This window comes from Mus caroli, unplaced genomic scaffold (genome assembly GCF_978045245.1).
Source record: "Mus caroli unplaced genomic scaffold, Mus_caroli_1 scaffold_3, whole genome shotgun sequence".
Taxonomy (NCBI): Eukaryota; Metazoa; Chordata; class Mammalia; order Rodentia; family Muridae; genus Mus; species Mus caroli.
Window position 1 is genome coordinate 29,844,608 of NW_028227258.1, and position 24,436 is coordinate 29,869,043.

The 24,436-nt window shown below is 42.3% G+C and overlaps 1 protein-coding gene across 1 annotated transcript in view; it reads right to left on the reverse strand.

Annotated features, from left to right (window-relative positions):
- The window catches only part of Col25a1 (collagen type XXV alpha 1 chain), a 411,050-nt gene extending 393,685 nt beyond the window's left edge, over positions 1-17,365 (reverse strand). The window contains exons 1-2 of the mRNA XM_021157594.2: positions 16,449-17,365; positions 15,411-15,480 (exon numbers count right to left, since the gene is read on the reverse strand). Of these exons, the coding sequence (XP_021013253.1) occupies positions 15,411-15,480; positions 16,449-16,745 (367 nt within the window). The 5' untranslated portion in view covers positions 16,746-17,365. The remainder of the gene's footprint in view (positions 1-15,410; positions 15,481-16,448) is intronic.
- Positions 17,366-24,436: the final 7,071 nt, after the last annotated feature.

Here is a 24,436-nt window from a genome sequence, read left to right on the forward strand (position 1 = left end):
ATCTTTTTCCTGTAAAAACGCTTATCCCTAGAGTTCAAGCGCATTTTACCAACTTCTACGGTATTCTGAAGAACTAAGTAATGCTATTAAATATATAAGAAGTAGATTTCTTTTGAAAATGTATAATGTGCTACTAAGATTTTAGGGCTGACTAGTGGGGAGAAACTTCCCTCCATTAAGAATGTAGTTACAATAAGGATATTTCCCCCATAGAGCTGTCTAGTTTCCCTTAATATTTATGAAGAATTTGAGAACTTAAACATGACATTAATTTTCCCTAAATGAGGACTAATCTTGACCAAAAATAAAATTAAACATCTTACATTTTCCTAATACAACAAAAAATACCATAAACTATGCTCTTTATAGAATTAAATTTTCGAAGATTCCAGAGGCTTACAGCCTGCCTTGTAAGTACCGTCATCCTCAAGGGCCCCCCCTTATATGAGGGGAGAAGGTATTTCCCTCAGGCCTCTTCCATGAGAGCATGAAGCCTCAGTCAAGAGAATTCTGCCTTCTTGCTCAGCCACTTCTAAGATCCCCAACTCTTAATGCCAATGCCCTGGAGATTAGGGGTCAGCTGTGATTCCAGCATGGTAGAAACACTCATTCCCTAACAGGAAGTAAAGCAGCATGCCCCTTCCTTATAACTGATTCGCAATCCTATTTCAATTCAGTGTCAGCCACACTTACACCACTTACAGTGAGATTTTTAGATCCCAGGACCAAGAAATGTATGAGATTTCATAGTCATGCAATTAAAACGCACACACACACACACAATTTTTTTCTAATGTGCCCTTCACTTAACCAGAAGAAAATTTAAATTTCTAAAACATAAAGTTTATAGAAGCTGACTGTGGCATTAAACCTTCAATTATGCGGTTATTCCCTTTACCATCTTAAATGCGTATTTAATAATTTAATACAGTTTAAACGTCATAGGCAGCCAATTAGGAGGAAGCAACGCTAAGGAACAATCCTACACAGGGATGGTTTAAGGCTGTGACTTTATTTGTTCTCTAAGAGAAACTATAGCTGGTTATGTGCAAATGTGCATTAATTGTAGGATAGAACTTTTATAGTTTACTGCTAAACTTTCTTCCGTAAAAATACCCTGAGAAGAGCAACCATCCCCTTAGGTAACAATCCCATGAACAGCTATTACCGAAACCACAGACTCTCTAAACCACAAGTGGCACAAAAGCCTACTTTCTAGGGAACCTGATGATTCAAACCGTATTTTTGCTTCGAGTTTGTTTTTAAAGTTAGTTCAACCCTCAGTGAAATCACTGGGTTTTTACTATGAACAGTCAAGTTCCCACTGAGCAACTCTTCAGCTCCTCTAGAACACTCGGTAGGATGCTGATGGATTTATGGCCCACCTTTAAATCCAACTCCCTAAATGTAAGGAAAAAATAGAAACCAAAGATCCTACAGAGCCTTCAAGACTAAACCTCCAGGATGATTATCGAAATTCAAATACACTTTAGCACGGAACCAGATGTATTTTCTGGTAGAGAACAAAGAGAAAGTAATCAGAGGCCAGGAGACAGAAACACCTAAGATTGCTACAGATAAATGGAGGGGGAAGGACAGAAACTATTCCCACCAAAACACTACTGATTTGACATAAGGGGTCATGGGAATGGGCTGGTGGGAGAATTTTATTAATGTGTAGTCATTATTCAAAATTATGGGTCCCTCTAAGGCACCGTCATATACGTGGTGTACTTTACTCGTGTTCATCCCCCAGTACCTTACTCCTTCCTTTTCACCATTCTGAAAGCATGGGGTGTGTGTGTGCACATGCACATGTGCTCGTGTATATGCACTTGCATGTGTGCATGTACTTGAAAGTGTGTGTGCATGAGTCACAATATAAGTGTACACAAGGCCAGAGGACAGCAGTTAGGATACAGTTCTCTCCTTCCAGAATTCAACTTCAGGTCACTTCTCTTCCATGAAAGACATCTCCCATCCCTGGAGAGCTCACCTCACAGCCTATCTGATACCCTTGGAGAGTCCACTACAGTATGTGGGTGTGGTAAAACAAGGACTTTCATCCACTCACTAAGTATGGTTTATCCCCATATGCTATGAAATGAAAATATTCACAGCTTTCAGTCAGCAACTGCCCTTACAGGCAACCACGGCCATACCCCACAGACTTAGGCATCTGATGATCTATTGCAAAGTTTCTTAGGGAAGTATCGAAATAGCCAAGTGTGGTAGCTCATGCCTTTAATAGCGGCACTCAGGAGGCAGAGGCATGGGGATCTTCATGAGTCCAGGCCATTCTTATCAACAAGGTGAGTTTCAGGCTATCTGAAGCTACATAGGAAAACCCTCAAAAAAAAAAAAAACTGTAAACATGTTTAAAAAGAAAGAAAAAGAAATAATTATACTGTGCTCATTTCCATGATTATACTGGTATCATATAGATACAATGAGGCTTGCATAATAAGTGTATTTCCTTTATAAGAAAGTATGTTATCCTTTATGTTGTTAAAAATGTTGTTTGGTGTGTTCTAGATATTTCTTTGAAGCACTGAGGAAATTCATCCCAGCTATCTCTTACTCTATTACTTGATTCAAACTCCATGTAAAAGGCTTTAATGTAAATTAAATACTCTATCAAATGATTCTGCTTACTGCTTATGACAGAGCACCGAGAAAACAGGAGGAAGAACCCAATTTTAAGGAGAAAATATGCAACCTACTTAACAGACCATGTATCCTGATGTATCTCAAGAACACAGGAGGGTAATCGTGTTGAAGCCAAAGAATGTTATGTGAAGTGTGTTAGTTCATTCTTCCTCAAAAGTGCAAACTAGATGTATGGTTGATGTGGGCAGCCTCTGTGGCTGAACTAAGGGTTAAGGGTTGGCCTCTAGACCAGACTAAATATGAATCAAGGCTTGCTTTCTTTGGCAAAGTTCCTAGACCAGCTACCTAAATGAATTTGAGTTGATTTTACACTTAACCTGACAGCAGGACCCCCCTAATCTAATATTCCCCACACCAGAGCCTGGCCTTTCAGTTTGTCTATTGCCTTCATTTCAGCTGGAAGAGCAACCCCAGCTACTCTACGCCCTGTGTGCATCCTTCCCCCTCTTCCAGCTGTACTTCTAACTGGGAAACACGTGACTACCCTCGAACAATTTTAGCTGAAGTCCTATTTAAGTGGTAGGTAACATTTATCAGCCCGTGTAACTCCTTAACCTTAGCCACATTATTTTATGTGAAAAGAAGAAAAAAATGTGCCCCGATTATATTGTGTTTCCCATTTTACAGATTCACAATAAACAAATTGCTTGTCTTGTTGATTTCAGAGTCCCACCCCCAACTTGTATCACCTTGAAGGCCTTTTTCTTCATAAACATCTGTTGCTATGAAAAAACTAAGGGTCTTGGAGGAACAGTTCAGATAACACATCAAAAAATAAATAAAATAAAAGAATCATCAGTATACAGACCAGCACAGAGGTACTAATAAGAAGGAGGTGATCAAAAAAAAAAAAAATCACTGGATTCTGTCCACCTCCACCTCCGGCTCAACCCTGGCATCTCTCAACCTGCAGGTCACAACCCCTTTAGGGGCCACATATCAGATATCCTACATATCAGGTATTTATATTGCAAGTCATAGAAGTAGCAAAACTATAGTTATGGCATAGCAATGAAAATAATTCTGTGGTTGGGGGGTCACCACAATACGAGGAACTGCGTTAAAAGTTTGCAGTGCTGGGAAGACTGAGAGCCACAGCCCTGCATTTTATCGAAGCATCAGACAAAAGCATTTGATCTCTTTTTAGAAAGTTCTCAAGTCATGTGAAACCAAAAGTGGCTGGAAGTTTCTTGAACAATCATTATTCCAATATATACTGACAAAGTGAGGGTTGGGTCTTATAAATAAATGGAATTTCAGATGAAAAAAATAAAATTCTCTTTATATGCCCTCCCTGCCTGAAGAAAATAATGCAAAATAAAGTACAATGGGCCTGTTAAGCAAGCAGTATATACCAAAATAGTGGGACATTTTCATTAGGGAAAATCTCTACTATTGATAGAATTGCCCATCAGCAAGATGCTCACCAACCTCACAACGGAAGAAATGAGATTTGCCTCTTCATAACATTTACTAAAGGAAGACATGGAAGTCTTGTAGATTATAGGACAAATACCATTTATGAGCCAACATTTCAATTTAGTAACAGGGCTACTAAACACATTGTGTCCACTCTGTTGCCAAATATAATCAGTGGAGAATATAAATCAGAAGCATGGAACTGAGCTACAAACATTTTTTCAAACCATAACACAATTCCTTGCAAAGTCTATTATGACTGAGGACTGTGTCATTACACTTTGCCTTTCTGAGTCTTTATATATATATATATATTAGACATTTAAATTGACCACTGTTATGAATCTTGGTGATTCCCTGGAAATTCAGAAATGGAGAGAGGAGAAGGTAATTGCTCAGTCATGAGCTCCAAAAGCGCAGGGCAGAGGCAACCCTCCCTTCCAGTCACGCTGTTGGAAACACGTGTTGGTCCCTGGACACAAGAAACTGGTCTTCCAGTATGTTTTCCGCGTGAAACAAACTGTTGCGATTTTAAGAGCCACTTAGGTAAGCCACGCCCACTGATGCGGGCACAGCACTCAGCACCTGTACGGACTTGGTGTGTAAGCTAGGCTAACAGGAATAGCTGATTTTAGCAGCCGTGAGAAAGCTGACCAGCATCTAACTCAGTAAGCTTCTAACACAGAAGGCCATGAGGTGAAGAAGCATTGCTGCTGTTAACAGTCCCATGGGGCTTGGCTCTGCTTCACCGGACTACCCTTTGAAGTGTGACTTCCTCTCCAGTTGCTTTAGAAATGTAGGGGGAACTCTGTCCTCCAGAAGAGAGTCTGTCCACACCACACCCTTCCCAGTTGTCTGACACCAATTCTCCGAGAGGCGTCATATAACTTGATAAGTTGTAGCTAAATAATGCCAACGTGAGATAAACTCTCATCTGTTGATAGGTAATAAGCCAATGCAAATTGGTGACAAATTGAAGTTACCTGAGGTGGCTTCCCGCTTTCACGGCAGGCAAGCCCATTTTGCCTCTGTTCATACATCCGCTTCACATTCCTAAACTGTAGCTGTCTTTAAGCCTCCCTCTCACGTGGATAGAACATCTTATTAGTTCCTTCCATAACAAGTTAGGATCCTTAAGTCACGTTCCTTTTATATCGTCATGAAAGGAATCATTTCCTATATGTTTGAAAACTGTTTTGAAATTTGGGGACACTGTCACTGTCTGATTTTGATGTTCCTCGATAGTACCGTTGGATGGAATTATGAATACAGCTGTTTCCAGGGGAAGCTAGAAGCCTTCGGACCAGAGGGAGAAGGAGGCAACCAAGGAATAGAGGGGGCGGGGAGGGCTGAGAGACGGGTTAGTGGTTAGGAATACATTGTGCTCCTGTAGGGGACCAGGATTCAGTTCCCAGCACCCACATGGCAGCTGACTACATCTTTTGACTCCAGCTCTGGGAGATCTGACAAACTCTTCTGGCTTCTGCAGGCTCTCTAGATCTCAGGTACAGAAGCCCTCTCCCTCGCCCTAGCCCCGCCCCCGTGTCCGCACCACCACCACCCCGCCCCCAACCTGCCCTCACCCCGAAGGGAGTATAGTCTTCTGTCTTTGTAGTTTCATAGACACAGGAGCTGTTCCAACAGCAGAGCCTGTTGGGACAACGCTGCTCCACTGACAGCGGGACAGAGCATCACTCCTCTCCCCGTGCCTGTGTTTGTCATGCTCACTCGTAGATTTCTGAAATCCAACTGCCATTATTCATCGCATCACATCTTATAAGCGTGAAGCCAGTGTAACTGCTTAAAATGCTAGTAGCACGTGAGTACAGTTAAGCAAAAGTGCAGACTGGTAATAAATTGAAAATGATGAGGGAGTGATATATGATACACATAGGGCGCTATGCAGCTGATTATAAAATTCCTCCGTCTAGGCTTTCTTCCTGACGATTGATGATTTTTTTTCCTTGCTGGAAAAAAATATGAAGGTTTAAAGTAAAACACACTCTGAGTCTAATGCATTGCGGGTTTACATAGAAAAATACAAAATATACCCCAGGTCTCTCAATCCAAGTATATCCTTTGCTATAAAAGTAAATTAGCCATTTTTATATTTAAAAAGAAAATGGTAGCATAAATTTTTCCAGTATGCATTGCATTCCCCATTCAGAACTTGATTGTAAGAACAAGCCTGAGATTCAGGAAACCGTCCTTAGAAGTAGCTGGAATTTAGAGCCCTAAATAACTCTGCACAGAAGGAAACTGAATACAAGAACATAAAAGCCTCAGTTTCCTTACGGATGTCATTTCTCAACGCTAGAGGTTTTCTTTTATTAAAAACTTCCAGATGCATCACATGAATAGAAGAAGTAAGTCAGGCTTCCCGGCTTGCAGTTCAAACTGTGGGCTGGGGATCCAGCAGCATTGCGGCAGGAGGAAGCAGCACTGGGAGGCAGAGCTGCTTTGATTGCATCTCTTTTCTCGTAGTTTATAGTGCATTTATTTGGCACACAATCCTTCTCTCCTTCCTTACTTGATCAACTCTCCTATCTTTGCTGCTTTATAGATAACTGACTTCTCCCATAAAGTAAAGCAGCTAGCTAAAAATAAAAATAAAACATATACTCTTTTATCAAGACATCCTTGAGATCCATAGATTGAGACTTCTGTAATCAAAAGAAAATTGCTCACCACTGATGGTTACGGTTGCTGGGTGTTCTACTGCATGCCCTACAAGATGACTACGGCAGGCGCTGTACTCAGTCAAACAACTGCCCACAACCTGCTGTTCATACAGCAACCAACAGTTGTCCACTGATGGTGGTAGTGGACATCAATAGCAGGTAGATCTTCTTTCAATTTCCCTTCTTCCGCACTTGCTACAGCAGGGACTAGAGACAGATTTATACTTTCTCTGTAAAATGTACTGCATGCCTCACCCATTATTAGATAAAATACCATTAATTTCTAGAGACTCTTTCTCTAACTGCTGGAACCTACAACCCATGCTAATATGCAAATTCAAATGTTATAGTCATACCTGTTCCAAAATTTTCTGTATAAAAATGTTTAGTGATTAATTTTATTTCAGGTGCATTGGTGTTCTGCCACACACGTGCATGTGTGAAGATGTCAGATTCCCTGGAACTAGAGTCACAGACAGCTGGGTACTGCCACGTGGGTGCTGGGAATTGAACTTGGGTCCTCTGGAGGAGCAACCAGTGCTCTTAACTGCAGAGCCATCTCTCCGGCCCCTTCTCTATATAATTTAGCTCCATCATTGCTAGAAATGTTTCTAGTGTAGAATCCTGGAGACGAGTTCTGTGTTGGCGGGTGTGGTTTCTTTCTAAGCACAGCTGACAGTGTGACACTGGTATCTGCCTTTCAGCAGTTTTTCTAACAGTGTTCTCTGGAGTCCTAAGAGTCTTTGGAGATACCCCAAGGTCCCTGTGAGAAAAATGGTGGAGAGCAGAAGGTTTTTATTCTTCTATCTAAAGGGTGGGGACTTAAAAGCAAGCTCAGGTGTTAAGAGTATTCACTGCTCACACAGAGGACCAGAGTTCAAGTCTCAGCAACTACATTAGGCAGCTCTTGGCCACCCATACCTCCACCTCTAGGAGATATGTCACTCTCTCCTGGCCTCTGTGGGCATTCACATGTATGTGCATGCATGTGCACACATGCACACGCATGTACGAGTGCATGAATAAGTAACATCTTTTAAAATGTGGTCAGCACATTTTAATTTGTTTTGCATATATTACTCTTGTGTAGGCATACATGTATGTGAGCATGTATGTTGTGTAAAAATGAGTAAGAAATAGTTTGCAGAACCTGAACTAAATGATGTAAAAAAAAAATAAATAAATGGCAGGCATTCTTATAAGCCTGGAACTCACAAGAACCTAAATTATTAATATCAGATGAACAGTTTCAACATTTCTAATAACTGATGCCACTGTCTATCAAACATGCTCTTACAGAAGAAAGGGTGACTTGCTGATAAGACTAATAAATAAAATATGAGGTAAAATCAGGAATGCTTCCATTTTCATAAGTTCAACTGAAGCCACTGAAGACTCCAGAGATTTATCTGGATATGTCTCTGGATATCCAAAGCAAGACAACAACCTCACATTAGTCTAGAGTCTTTGAAATTTGAAAGTTGAAGCTCAAAAATTCCCATTTCACAAATTCAATTGCATTTAACTCTTTGTTTTTCCTAAATACAGGAATACCAGCCCAAAATTGACCAGGCAAACAGTACCTAACATAAATGTGAAATCAGGGGCTAGAGATGAAGCCCAGTTAACAAAGGACTTCCTAAAATGCATTACACAAAGCCAGGCATAACGGCGCACACCTGTGGCCATGGCATTTACACAGCAGAGACAGGAGGATCAGATCGGAAGCACAGGGTCATCTCCTACCTCATTTTGATTCCAAGGATAGCCTGAGCTACATGAGACTTTGTGCAAATAAAGTAAAATGTGATGGATTTTAAATATCTTGAATATAATAAGAGACTGCAACACTCATACCTTAAAGAAAACCCTTGCTATACCCATGCAAAGAGTTACAGAGACAAAGTGTGGAGCAGAGACTGAAGGAATGACCATCCAGAGACTGCCCCACCTGGAGATCCATCCCATAAACAGCCACCAAACCAAGACACTATTGTGGATGTCAACAAGAGTTTGCTGACAGGAGCCTGAGACAGCTATCTCCTGAGAGGCTCTGCCAGTGCCTGACAAATACAGAAGTGGATGCTCACAGTCATCCATTGGACAGAGCCCAGGGTCCCCAATGAAGGAGCCACAGAAAGTTTCCAAGGAGCTGAAGGGGTTGGCAGCCCCATCGGAGGAACAACAATATGAACTAACTAGTATCTCCAGAGTTCCCTGGGACTAAACCACCAACCAAAGAAAACATACAAACTCATGGCTCTAGCTGCATATGTAGCAGAGGATGGCCTAGTCGGGCATCAATGGGAGAAGAGGCCCTAGGTCCTGTGAAGGTTCTATGCCCTAGTATAAGGGAATGCCTGGGCCAGGAGTGGGTGGGTTGGGGAGCAGGGGAGTGGGGAGAGAATAGGGGATTTTTGGAGGGGAAACTAAGAAAGGTGATAACATTTGAATGTAAATAAAGAAAATATCTAATAAAAAAAAGAGAAAGGGAGAGAGAGATCCCTTGCTTCCCTTCACTAATCTTTCCTATTGCAAGTATAGGTCAAGAAAGACGTCAGCAGTGGATGTAACTGGGAAAGGAGACTGTAGAAAGGGGAGGGGTGTCCTGCTAGTCAACTCAGTCCCTCCTCCTTGTGGTCTCAAGGAGGAGGTGCTTGCCACCTGGTGCCTAGTCCTCAAGGAATTCTGTCATCCAATGACCATCACCATCTGAAGGAATGTAGGACACCTGTGAAAAGTCCTCACTCTTAACATGTGACTCTCCACTGGCTTCAGTATCCCACTCTTAGCATTTAATCCTTTACATCATCAAGTTTTAAGTAGGTTTTTTTTTCTATATAGACTTGCACAGCAAATCTCAAAAGATGGCAACAAATATCCATGTCTTGAAATCAGGCATCTGAGCATACCACAGTCCTTAAAAAAAAAAAAAAAAAAATATATATATATATATATATATATATATATATATATGGGGGAGGGGGGTATGAAAGTGTTAAGTATCATGCTACATAAAAACGACAGAATGAAATTTCACCCATTTTGGCAAACCAAGGAGGGTGAGGATGCTTCTGTGTTTAGTCCATCCCAAGCTTCAGCCTACAGCCCAGACTGACTCATGCCTTGTTTCCACATTCTCAGCTTCCATTAAACTACCAAGTATTGTTTATAAAGGTGTAGGGGGGAACTAAAGCACTTTTTCTCGATAGGTCTTGGATGGCTTCCACTCAAGATAACAGACTGATGCTATTTGGATAAGTGTCTACTGGGGATGCCTCTGTGTCAGGAAAATACCCCTAGCTACAGAATCAGCTGTCCTGATTCTGGCATGTCTCCTAGCCTGCTCCTGTCTACCTAATCCCCATGATGATTGAACATTCCTTCTCCATTCCCTAAACCTGCCAGTCAAACGCTGCCTTTATCAATACTGTGTGCTTGACTCTGCACAAAGACAAAGCAGCGGTAAGCAAAGTCGGTTATCACAGCCCTACAGGAGAATTGGTCCTACATATTCGTGTTAGAATGAGCAAGAGTGAACTGAACTCCAAGAAGGGTTGATACCTCTCCCTCCTCCCTGCTCCCCTCCCCCCTCTCTCTTTCTCTCTCTCCCATCACTCCCAGCTCATCAAAACATGAAATTAGTAGCAAAAGAGACATTTAAAGAAATAGTTTCTTAGTTTACAGACAAGCATAGCAAACAAGTTAAACACAGGACACGGCTTCAAGAGGCAATTTGTCCTTGGCCCTTTGGCTAGGGCATTTTGCCAGCTGTCACTACTAGACCAACTGAAAGTGCCACACCCAAACTGTTGTTCTCATTAGAAGCAAAACAATTCAACACGAATGCTTGGCGGGACTGGCATGTCACACTGTGTTGTTTAGTCTTACGAGAGAATGCCTGTCGTTATCATTAAATAATATTCGTGCAAATACCCTCATGATCTATAAACTGCTTCTGAGGCTCCGTTACATAACTAATATCTATACATTATGAGTCTATTGCTTGCTGCACTCAGTTTGTTGTTCGGTCTCTTTGGAAGAAAAAAGAAAAGTGTAGCCTACATGAAATAATAGTAAGAAATAGTTGTCTATACTTTATATAAGGAAGGTATTTACGGGGTCTTCTGAAACCATGGGAAATTTGTCCTTCAGCCAGACACCTATGCCTGTGTCACTTCCAGTTATGAATGGGAGGTGTATTCAATTTACCTACACTTGCTCTTGCTTCATATATAATCATTTTCATAGGTGTAGAAGGTATTCAGGGGCCTCAGAAAAGATCTAATGATCTAAACCTCTTCTGTCTGGCTGCCTGGCTCCCGCCTTCTCTATCAGCTTCGACATAGACACTCTTCCATAAACATGCCTGATTTATATATACTTTTATATAAGACATCAAGTGAGAGCCCTGACAGAATCCTATCCACAGAATGAGCCAACATAAGCTCTCATCTGAAGGTCAGACTTTATAGAGGCCAAGCCCTCAATGCCCATGGTACCTCCAAGACCCAGCTACCTCAAAAGTACTCTGCTAAAAAGAGCTTTGATGGATAACATTTCTGTTGTTGGTTTTTTCATCTTTCTGGAGTTTCTCCAAAGCAAAACTTCTCTAGAATAAAGCTTCTCTTGAGTTCACAAGTAAATGTGAGCTGTCACAGAGACACCGATGATCTAAAACTAGGCCACAGTGGATAGCTGCCCATCTACAAATTTATTACAATCCTTAAAGTGGCTGAAATATAAATCATACCTCAGCAAAGCTACTAAAAATAAGTTTGAAACAGATGAGTCGGATAGGTCAGCTATCTGTAAATATCTAATTCAAAATTACACAGGTATGTTTTACTACCCCACGCCCAAGTAGCCCAAGTTCTATGTACTTTTGTCAAACTTCACCCGCAATGTCAAAAGATCTCCCTGTAACGTTGATAAATGTAACTTAAGAGATTAATATCAATATCTATAAAAGAACCAAACGTGCATAGCTCTTCAGTTAAAGCATAGCTTTAGTTCAAAGCTTGTCCATTAGACACTCAGTTCTGGGCAAGCATCTCACAGAGTCTTTTCTCACCTATAACCTGTAACTCCGTGCACTAGAGTTCAGTAGCAAGGAAAAGAACTGATTTAAGGGTTTGGCTCAGTAGGGTAGCTTAGCAGTGAAGTGTAGGTAGAACACTGAAGAGGCAAAAAGATAAAAGGCAGCATCTACAACTTCACACATACCCACTAAAACATCTGAGTGTTCACAAAAACCATCACCCTACAAGAAAGCCTTGTCTGATTTTTTTGTGGGTTATTTTTTTCAGGATGAGTAAAGGGAACACACTTCAGTTCTTTGGTTCAACCAAGGACACACACAGCAGCAGCAGCAGCAGATCCAGAATCCCAGCCTGGGGGTAACCTGCTCTAAACGTTCATTCTCTAGTCTTCAGTAAGTCTTCGACTTGACTTCCCTCAGATGTGGGCATGAATTCTCACCTTGACTTTAGTACATTAACTGTTTTCCCTGAGTCGTGGCCTCCTCATCTATAAAAGTAGCTCCCTAGAAGCTACCTGGGTTGTTATGAAAATTAGAGAGTACATCTCTTACATTACGAAACTATTGGTAAGTAGCTCAGCCTTCTCTCACAGAAGCTCCCTCCTACGGGAAGGGGACAAAACAACAACCAACCAGAGATTTTATTATTTCCTTACGTCCTACCTGGAAAACCCCTTCAGGAACTTGGGTCTATCAAAAGCTATTAAAGCAAACACAAACAACATAGCATTACTCCCCCCACACACACACACACCATGGGCCTTTGGCTCTATTCCTGAGACTGTCAACAAGAGTGTCAACTTCAAGGGATGGGCACCTGTCCACAGGAACTGAGCTGAGGTCACAGGCCTGTCTAGCTCTGTCCTACAAACAGATGTCTTTGTGACAACTCTTAGTCACAGTGAGCCACAGCAAGAGTCAAACCAGGTGGAGAATGCTGTATCTCCTTTCTAATCCTTGGCTGGCCCGCTCATTCCCTAAGACAATGTCTCACTGACTAACTGTATTTCAAAATGGTTCTCTCCAGGATACAGTGTCTTTATTTTTGTAATGCCTGATTATTACGCAAGCAAAAGGAAGTGTTTCCAGAACAGTGATTATTTGGTTCCATGTGCTGGAAGGCACACACCTTCCAGGAGTTACTGCTTAAGAAGCCAGGTAAAATCTGATGTGATGTGGGTCTCTAGTGGTAGCGAGGAGATATAGCAGCTGTTACTGAGAGACAAAAAAAAAAAAAAAAAAAAAAAAAAAAAAAAAAACAAGGAAATCCCATTTAAATTGTCCTGTTATGATGAGAAACACTCCACTATAATCTCCCAAGATAACACAAGGCCAACTCTAAACATATTAGCTTTCTCCCAGATCTGGTGATAATTAGGTTACATTTAACATCATGAACCATATCCTCACAGATAATAGAACTCAGAGCAGGAGAGGTCACTTTTCAGCTTTTTACCAAACTTGGTAAGAATCCAGCGAATTAAACACGAACGGCTTTAAATACAGTTAGCAAAAACAGTACATACCAAAAGTCCTGGACTCCAAAGGGTGGGGTCAGTGACCCTCAGCACCAGGTGTCTGCAGAATTTAAATAATCCCAAGCAGCGATGAGGTGATTATGCATTTAATCCTCTGATGGAAATGTGACTTCCTTAAATATCTGAGTCCTGAGGTCTGCCCCAACTTAAAACAACTAAGAACGGAAGCCACATTTTCAAGTCTGACCTCCTTGATTTTTCTTCTAACGTAAGAGATAGCTTAAATTTTCAAATATTCACATATAATTATGTATGTATATATTTCCCCTATGTGTTGAGGGTTAAACCCGGGGTCTCGTACACTTTAGGATAATGTTCTAAAACTGAGCTACATCAAGCTCTCCAAACTTTTTTTTTTTTTTTTTTTTTTTTACTTTTTGATTTTAAGACTGAATCTTACTAAGCTGTAACCTAGGCAAGCACTGAACTTGCCATCCTCCTGCCTCAGCCTTTTGCATAGCTGGGATAAGAGGGTTTTTTGTTGTTGATTGGTTGGTTGGTTTTGTTTTTCTTTTTGTTTTAACAATCTTTCCAGCACTGTCTTCTCAGTCAAAAGCCTTTATGTGAAAAAGTATAGATTTCCAGTATGGTGAGGAATGTAATTGGATATATCATTGTGCCATAGGGCCAGTGGGATGGCTCAGTGGGTAAAGGCACTTGTCACACACAAAGCCTGGCTTTGATCCCTAGGGTCCACTTGGTGGAATTACAAAGGTAACTCCTGCAAGCTGCTCTCTGATTTCCATACAAGTGCTATTGTACACACACACTAAATTTAATTTGTAAAAAAGGTTTTCAAGTGTATACACTATAACAACCTGGTGTTCATATTTTAAACTGATGTATAAGGTGGCAGCTGTGTTGGCGGTGACAAAAAAAATAATAATAATTCAGGATATTAAAAAAATTCAGAAACTAGCCTTTCCATACACCACCATTCACCACTTAACAGAGAGAATTGTGTTGTTTGATAACTTCCTACACTGCACTTACCCGAACTGAAATGGCTACATCATCAATAAATGATGCAATCTCCATCCTTCATGACGTGATCCGCCCTTGACCAAGTGGCACTATGTAACACCTAACTATATAAAGCACCAAGTATCATATTCTTAAACATTAAATAAAATGTAAAGGAATCACTTTACATGCCTGATAAGTGAAACTAGACTGTTCATAATAAATGAATTACAGTGTTTATCTGAAAAAAAACACTAACACTCGTGGGGTTTTATGACGTATATTCTTGAATCCAGTCAATGTTTCCAATGGCCCTCATCCAAGACCTTTTAAATTGTTAAATCTACAGATAAATACCAAGTCTCAGAGGTCTGTGAATGGAGAGTTACAATTACCCTGGCTGGATGGGGGTTGGAGGAGTGATATTCATTAATGCCTCTCTTTTCTATTCTCTTAGGTATTGTCATTAAAACAGTTCCCTAAAACTTCACAGAAATCCAGTAAAAACATAAGAACCTGTCCTGAGACGGCATTGAGGTTGTTATAGCTCATAATGGGAGCTCAAGATAAAGAATAGCTTTAGTCTTCTGCTTCAGGACAGGGGAGAGAGCCTTGTTGATGCGACAGAATACAAGCTGGCGAGGGGGTAAAGGTTATTTGCACGGCTGTTTACCACAGGCACAAGACAAACCTGTCCTGGTAAAGCATTAGACACCAGGGAATTCAGAATCTTAAGAGTTCAACAGCCATTTTCACCACCAACAACAAAAAATTATGACATTGTCTGATAAGATCACGGAAGACTTTCGATCTGAGACATACCATCTTGTCTATATTATTCATGGTGACCATCCCGGACTTCCTTGCTTTCCCATAGCAGCCCTTAGCATGCTGCATAAAACAATATTTAGGGCTTTTCTGCCATCTTTTGGACTGAGACATGTTGGTTTTATTAAAGCAGGTTGGGCCTGCAGTCTTTCTTCACTATTATTACAGGTAGAGTTGACAGCACAAGCCCCCCCCCCTTTTTTTTTCTTTTTTTTTTTTTTCCCAGAGTTCTGCTGTGAAGGAAACATTGTTAAATGAGAGCCGTTTTACCTGCTGGGCAGTTGCACTCTGAAGGTGCCTCCCTGGCCGTTCTTATTTTAGCCATATGTTCGTAGGATTTCTGTAGGGAAAGCAGAGGGGTTGCCACAGTATCAGTAGCACTGAGGAGAACTAGACTCTCGGGGGCTCTCTGGCCACATGCCTGCTTCGCCAGCATCTGATAGCTTGCATAAGGAGTATTTACATATGTACTTGGACTCTTGTCAAAAAGTAACCGAATCCAAGTCCTAAAATAAGGCAATGACCACTGACATGGTAGCAGGATTGCAGGGTTTGGCTAACATCTTTCTCTAGTCCTCAATTACCACCACCCCCTTCCTTTAGCCCAAGCATAGGCAGGCAGTGCAAAAGCCAGGCAGTGATATAGGTCCAAAGACACTGGTCAAGAGTGCATAAGTGAATGTGAACTCTACACAGCCTCTCCATTGGGAGTACATTTAAAATAAATAAATAAATAGCCCTGATTTGAAACCAACCTTGAAGATAACTCTCAGCTTCAATGGCTCTACCTTCCAGTTATTACCCGCACTGCATCCTTAACCAACTATAAAACTTTTTCAAAGTGTTTGAACATGAAAAAAAGATTCAAAGGGTGGAATTTATGATTCTCCAGCTCTATAGGATCGTTTCACTTAAAAGTGATTACCTTTTGTATATTAATAACACCTGTTTCCCTAACCTTTACCTGGGAAGGAGATATGAGATCTTATATCAACAATAAATTGGTCTCCGTTGAAGTGAGAGCTCACAAGAGACTCCAGAAAGCTACAAAGGAATAAAATGCTCCTCCACACACTCCCGTTATCCAGACCCCCCATATAAGTCTAAGCATGCAAGCACTATGGAATACCCAGGGAAGATATCTGCTACAGACTTGATACTAAGCAATACCCAAGGTACTTAACTCCATACTTGGCATATACAGTCAAGCCAACTATGCAGACAGCTAAGGGTAGAAACTATCTCTGCACACAGGGCTCACACCTGTGCAAAACAGTATTCACGTGCAAAATACCCAGCCTTCCACACCTGAGCCAAGAGACGCTCCACTTTCTCCTGAACCATTGCCTTCAGCTCATCCATGGTGTCAGACAGCGGATGGAAGGAAGGGGTCCCTTTAGCAGATTCAAGAGCAGCAATCCTCGCCTGGAGGTCGTTGGTTTTCACCCCAAGATAAAAACAAAAAGCCACAGCAACCACTGACAAGAGGGTCGCCAGGGCCGTACACGAGGGCATGGTGCCGGCACAACGCTGTCCCAAGGGGCGCGGATCTTCTGATCCAGACTCTCGCCCCCCTCCTTTCCCTGCAAGCTTCTTCACCAACATTGTGGCGGGGTCGCTGGCCTCCGCTAAGCCTTCCACCTTCTATCTCCTCCAGTAATCTTAGAATGAGAGGAAGGGTCGGTTCCTCCAAAGTTCAGTCCCTGCGGCTGCACAACTAGTTGGTAGAGTCGTAGCCGGGGCTTGGAGATGGACCTGCGCGTGGCTCGGCGTCCGGATCAGCAGGCGTGGACCGACCGTCCTCCAGATTCCTTCTCCCCTTCCAGCTAGGAGTGAAAAGCACCCTCCGGCCGGGGACTGTGTGGCGCCGGGGGTGTTGGGGTCACAACTGAAATGAAACCCACCAGGGCAGCTCTCCTGACCCCCCCCCCAATCCGACACCTCCTTAGGGGTCCCCCGCGCGGAGGCGCAGGGTCCGAGAGTCCCTCTCCCTGCTCCGACCTGTTGAGTCTGCCTGTCTATCTACCTTTTTCCACCCGCCGACCTGTCTCCCACCTGGATCAGTTCAAGGCCAAAAAGAAAAGGAAATACAGAGACCCGGCGAGAGCGCAGCCCCCGTGGGTGGTAGAGGAATAGAGAAAAAGAGGACCGAGTGACCCAAGCAGCGATCGTAAGCTGCGAGGCCCCAAAAGTATCTCCGCAGACCCGCGTGTGCGAGCCTTAAATACCCGGGGATGCTCTTGTGTGAGACAGTGCGCGCGCGCCTGAAGCGCGGACCGCCCCCTCCCGCAGGAGCCTCCTTATTAGCATAATATATTCACCTTCGCCCAGCCCGCCTGGACCCACGAAGGGGCGGGAGCGCGGGTGGGAGCGGAGCCCGAGGTCCCTATTAGCATAATATATGCAAATAGCTACAGCAACCACTGTGATTGGAGAGGAGCTTGGAGACCCTTCCCCCTCCCACCACCGAGTAACTTCAGCGTCCCCCTAAGGCCATCTCTCCGGCCCTAGCCAGGGGCCGAATTGAGGTCTGCTGTGCGGAGTGGCTTATACTGGCTTAGCCCAGCGCCCCCTCTCTATTTGGGTTTAAAAAATGGAGAAATGGCCTCCCGAAGGAAAGAACGGAAGCAGAATGCTCCAGCTCTCCAGATCCTCACTCAAAGGCAGCCACAGGAGCTCCTCCATCTAGCCCTAGCGCGACGTTTTCCCTCCTCCCTCGGTTCGTTCCCACATGCCCAGAGGCAAAGTGTCTGGCTGACGTCTGCAGGGTACCTTCCCCACTTCCCTTCCTTCCCACGCCTTGCTGCAGATGACTGGGGAAGTTTTCTCGCCCCTCCCCCGTTTCCTCTTGTCTTGATGCTGTTCCCCCCCAGCTCTGGGCTCTTTCTCTGTACTAGGGTGCTAATGTGTTTTCCTGATTCGCTGTTTTGTGAGTGTTTGAGGCATACACATTTCTCAGGATTTAGGAAAGAGCTGAAGAATGAAGTCAGTTTTTCCTCTTCCTTGACTCTCAGCTTGCCTCTTCCCTCTGGATCAAATTACAGAGTCTCTACTGGGATTTTTTTTCCCTAAATTGATAACAAGTAGCATTTTGCATCCAATTGATTTTAGAGAAGAAAAAACAACCCTAACTCTCCTTCCAAAAGACCTTCCTTTTTGCCTTTTCATCTTAAGAAATGTCACGTATATTTCTTTCCCTCCCTAACCGATTACCACAGCCAGTTACTACTGTAATCAATGAACAAAATACCACCCTGAGCAGTTGCTTCTCGTGTGTAAACTACAGTGCCCAGGGAGAATTAGGATAGACATAGCAGGAAGCCTGCACCCATGAATCTCAACAAGTGGTTGCGTAAAACAAGACCTCATAACTGAATAACAACTATGCTCGCATGCCAACGTGGATCGGGGACCGTGCATGAGACCCGGTGCCTAGAATAAGAGCTACCAACAATCAATGGCTGCTGGAGGAGACTGTTTCCTTCTGAAACCAACTCCAGACTGTCATCTCTAAATACATAGACATATGAGAAACACTAAATGGACTCAAGAAGGATTGTGTGTGTGTGTGTGTGTGTGTGTGTGTGTGTGTGTGTGATCCAGGCTAAGTACGCTCCCTACCACTGAACTCTACCTCCAGCCCAAAATTTTAATGTCAGTTCTTTCCACATTCCAAGTAACCTCAGTTGCTTAGTGTGGGTGTTTAGTGGGCGGCGGTGGTGGTGGTAATGTTGTACATGGGTTGCAAACTTTTTTCTTTGCCAGTCCTCTCAATGTTCTCTCCTTGAGCCTCTGCTCTATGCCATCTATACTCTCCTCTGTGGAATTCCTAATTACCATCTTTTAGCTGTTGAGCAATGAATGCATATACCAAACCCAAACCTCCGGAGCCCCAGAATGATACAGCTCACCATTCCACATTCATCTCTCACTAGCAGTTACAACGTAACCTGCATTGTTCCTCCAAACTTCCACTCAGTCTCTGTTTGCCTTCTCAATATGGAGCTGCCCGGACTTCTCCTCACCCTCCTCTCCTTGTTCCCCTAAATTTCTTCAGCACATCCAGTCATCCCCCATCTCACCAAACTTACTGCTCATGGTGTTCCTCTGCATCATACCATTTTCTAGAAATATGAGAGAGGGAAAAAAGAATAAAGACCTTTAAACAGTTGACACAAACACAAAGGCCATTTTCCATGCTGATGGCAACAGCAGAGCACACAGTCCGTGTGGATGATGCTGTGGTCTGTGGGGGTTGCCCATGAGAGGGTCCTTCAGCATCTCTCATAAGCTCTTAGAATGATCAGATCTCAGTGGAGAGATAAGAGTTGGAATTTTATGGATTTGAGACCTTTATCCAGAGGATTAGCTTCGCTTTATGCCTTTCGTGAGTATGATATGTCAGAAATATGCCAGCCTTTAGCACTAAGATTTCAAGACCCAGAAGATTCTCTGCATCAAGCTCAAAGAATGCATGGATTAGCAAGGCTCTGTGGTCTGAACCCACTTTGTTCTATAGAGTCGGCAGAACATCATTACTTTGATTTGTACATGGAGACAGATACCAAAAAAAAAAAAAAAAAATTAAAATAGCTCTAAAAATTCTATGGCCCAGCTGATTCCAATTTGCCTTTGGTTTGTATCAACAGTAGGAAAAAGCAAACAGCTAGTCGATGAACAGGACCATGACGGAAAGAATAATACTGTGCACATGCAACACACACACACACACACACAGGTGAATGCCCCAAACTCTAAAACATCTAGGAGGCAAAACATTTGTAGATGAAGTTAACGAACTTAAGATAGAAAGATATCCTATGCACAAGAGTCCTTGTAAAACAGAAGCAGAATTGCAGAGGAAGAGGAGCTGTGTCAATGGAAACAGGGATTCTGGATGGAAATATTGTCTCGGAAGATAGAAGAGTGTCTAAAACCTTTATTCCAAAAGCAAGAAGAAGGAGTCTAATGGGTTCTCCCCTAGAATGTCCAGGACAACAGCCTTCTCAGTCAGCACTGGGGATTTAGGAATCCTGACCACCAGAACTATAATTACTAAGTTTGCTTTGTTTTAGCTGCTAAGTTTGTAGTTATATGTTGTGATGCCAAAATAACAGCAATCGAAATCATAAGAAGACAATCTTTATCTGTACAGACAGCATTAGAAGTCACCCTGGAATCACCCTGGGGCCTTAAAGTCAAGCAAGGCATGCAGTGTGGAGTCCTTACCTCCCAAGGATTTGTATATTGTCTACGCATTAGCCTATTGCCTGGGCAAAATTGGAGAGCCCATCTGTCATATCATACAAAATCAAGATGCCCTTTCCAGAAGCATATTACCCTGAAACCTGGGTTCTATCGTCTTGGTGCCTTTTCACCGAGCAACTCAAGAACAAGGAAGCAGCCGACCATGCAGGGAGACAGCATTCTTCTCCTTACTGAGAGAGCCCAGGCTCTGACCCAGGACTCCTCACTGACAGAATCACTGCCACCGCCTCCCATCTCTAGGTCATCAAATGCGAGAAACAAACGGGACTTTTGACAGGCAGGCATGGCAGAAAGATAAAGTGGGGAAGGAGGTGACTAGGAACAAAAGCAATAAAGTGGAAGAAAGGGCTCGAATGGGCTTACATTTTAAATGTAAGAAGACACAATCCTAATGCCTCTAGAACCTGACCCATCATGTAGATGTTAGAAATTTACACATACTTCAAATTTGGACTATTCGTGTGTACTCGGAAAGATTACTGACAGATGAGGGTTGTTTGGAAAATTACATTATATTGTTTTATGAGGGTGTTAATTACCTTTAACAAAAGAAAAAGAAAGAAACTTCAATTTGGGTTATAAATACCTTTCAATGTCATTAACTTTCAAAACTAAATTTCTAGAACCACGACTTCAGCCACTGTTCCCAGCAAACGTACCCAACAGAAACGCATATGCAGGGATTTCTGCCTTTCTCTGTACACCCACACCACCTGTTGTAACCTCCAAGTGTCTTAATAAAGAAAATGACGGCGTACACTGCACAGCGTCATATGCCATTTTATAAACTTCAGAGGAGAATGTGTGTGCTCGCAGAACCATCTCATAGGAAGGCAGTGTCACAAAGAGAACGGGGCAGGGGAGAGGGGAGCTGGAGAGAGTTGAGAGGCCAAAGCTTACAAGAGACCGTTCCTCTATAGCCAGGCAAATTTCAATAAATCAAAAACAAATTATAAATATCTTTCAGAGCAGACGAGCAGAAAAGAAGTATTTGGCTCCGAGTGACAGCTGAAAAATTCCCTTTCAGACAGATCAAGGAACAGATCCCGTTTGCACAAGCCTGGTTAAGCAAGGGGCTTACAGCTGTATGAATCCAATAATCTAGTCGGCACACACCCGCCCGGCTCCCTGGCCTATGTGCCAGTCTGTTGTTCTGTTATATGCTGAGAATTTTCTTCTCAAAGCTTAAATAGCAAAGTATTAAACCTACCAAGAGATTCTTCTCCAAAATCCACCAGTGATGTTGCTGACTGAAGCGAGGGGACGTGTCTTGTCAAACGTAAAATCAACTTTTTCGTGAGGCACCGTATAGGCAGAACACCTCTGCCTTGTTGCATCTACCTATGGTTAAGGTTAAGATGGCAAGGCCATCGTCCAGTTTTGCCACTTAATAGTCAGGAGACTTTGAATAAATGACTTAGCTTTTCTGTGCTTCAGTTTCTCCATCTATAAGATAAGGATAATAATAGAAGAGTAACTATTAGAATATTTTGCTAGGAGAAAATGGGACTGCATGTAGAGACATTACATGGCACGGTTGGTATGAAGTGCAGAAAATACAGTAAACATTATTGATAGTGCTATTATTATTACTTTAAAAGTGTCCACTTACTGACCATAGACACTGAAAGGGAAAAGCAACACCCGTTTTTACACTGAGTTCTCATTCATACACCATGATTTTAGCCCTATTTCAGTTGATATGAATAGAGTCATCTCAGGACCACCTTCCAGTTGTTGTTGGATGACTTGAGCAATTCCTTTTGCCAAACAAATTCTTATATCATGTTTGATTCATTGCACCTCTTCTAGAACTCCATATAAATAAAATCATGCAAGATATATTCTAACATGTCTGACGCCTTTTGCCCAATATGGTTTTGGGATTTATCCATAGCATTTATTCATTATATGCATTATAGAATTTTGCTTTTCAATCGTTATTTTTAAAGATTTCCTCTTAACTTTTCAGTAAACACTGGGATTATTTCTAATATTTTGCTATGTGGTTATTCTAGGAATGTTTATATGTATATCTTTTGATTATGTATAATTTTAAAGTATAAACGATTATCTCATTTATAAATGACACAGTCGTTCATTAAGACTGTTTGTGAAGAACAGGCTGGGGATATAGCTCTTTCAGACAGTGAAATAGTTTGCAGTGCATAGTAATCAACACAGTCTGCTACTCCTCGGGGCCTGAAATTAAACCAGAGAGCAGAAATTAAAAAAAGAAAAAAGAAAAAAGAAAAAAAGAACTTGAAGATAAGCCCACATACACATAAATGCCCTTAACAATGGCAGAGGAAGGACTCCACAGAGCAATGAGAGAGAGAGAGGAAGGGTTCCATCCATTATGTGGTATATTCATACAGGAAGAAACTGAACCTTTTCTTCATAGAATATACAAATATTAAGCAGGGAAAGTTTATAAACATAACTGATAATCACATAAAAAAACATTGGGAAAACAACAGAAAAATATCTTTGTGAACTTGCTTAAGGCAGGGTTTCCTACACAAGACACATGAACAGGTAACCACTAAGGGACCGACTGATAAACTGAAATACATAAACTTTAAGACTCTCACTTTTAGGTTATTTTTTTTTAAAGAAAGACTTAAAATGAGTGAAAAAATAACCTACAGAATTGGAGAAAGTGATTTATGAAACGTAGAAGGGAAAAAGTACCTATCATTCAGAGTATGTCCAAACATTCCTGAGAGAGAGAACGAACCAGAAAAGTGAACAAGTGCTCAAAGCGTTCTTTTACAAGCTAGGAACTAAAACAGTCAGTAACCATATTAAAATATGCCAAGCCCAGAAATAATCAGAAAAAAAATTCACACTGTAACCACAACACGATACCACGATTCTTGCCCTGAGATGGCTAAAATAAAAGATGTTAACCCATGTCCAGGATGTTCTGTTTGCTTTTCGTTACTGTGATAAACATGACCAAAAGCAATCTGGGGACAAAAGGGTTACACGTAACAGTTCATCACTGAGAGAAGTCAAACAGGAAAGTAGGGACAGGAAACGAAGCAGATACCACTGCAGAATGCTGTTTATTGGCTTGCTCGGTGACTTTCCTCACTCAGCCCAGACCCTCCAGCCCATAGGTGTTACTTACTACCCACAGTGGACTGTTGTCTTCTACATCAGTCAACCATCAAGAAAATGTCCACTGTCCCACCCGCAGGCCAATCTGATGGCGGTAACTCCTCACCTGAGGCGTCTTCTTCCCAGGTGTGATGAGTGGACAACTGAAGCTAAGACACAGGGACAAGCTGGGGCAACTGGAACTCCCGCCAATGTTCAATGTGAATTTACAGAGCTCTCCAACACAATCTCTAAGACAAACACGCAAAGCATTGTGGGAGGAGGTTTACAAGGAGTAGCAAAAGTCTGAAATCGTAGAAAAGAAACAGATGCCTCACAGTCTTAGTTGAGGGCCCATGAAAAAGATGTCACTGTGTAGAGGCAGACATTGTAACTCTGCAGCCTGTTGTAACAAGGAAAGTAAATGAGACTTAAGATCTTCATCCAGAGTCCTAGAGGTGCCAATAAGTTTTTACTTACAGTATATATAAAAGGAAGTCAATGAGGAATAGGATGACTGATAAACAGGAGGAAGCCAAGAATTGCTGAGATTAAAGTTCCCAGGTCCTACAGGTGACAACTAGCATTAACAATAAAACATGAAATCGGGCAGGCAGTGATGGCGCACACCTTTAATCCCAGCACTTGGTAGGCGGAGGCAGGTGGATTTCTGAGTTTGAGGCCAGCCTGGTCTACAGAGTGAGTTCCAGGACAGCCAGGACTACACAGAGAAATTCTGTCTCAAAAATAAATTAAAATAAAATAAAATGTGACTTTTGAATGGGAGGTGGTGGTATACACCTTTAATCCCAGCAGACATGGAGGGTGGGGGGGGCAGACATAGGTAGATCTGGCCATCCTGGTCTAGGACAGCCAGGGATTCGCATAAAGAAACCCTGTCTCAAACACACACACACACACAC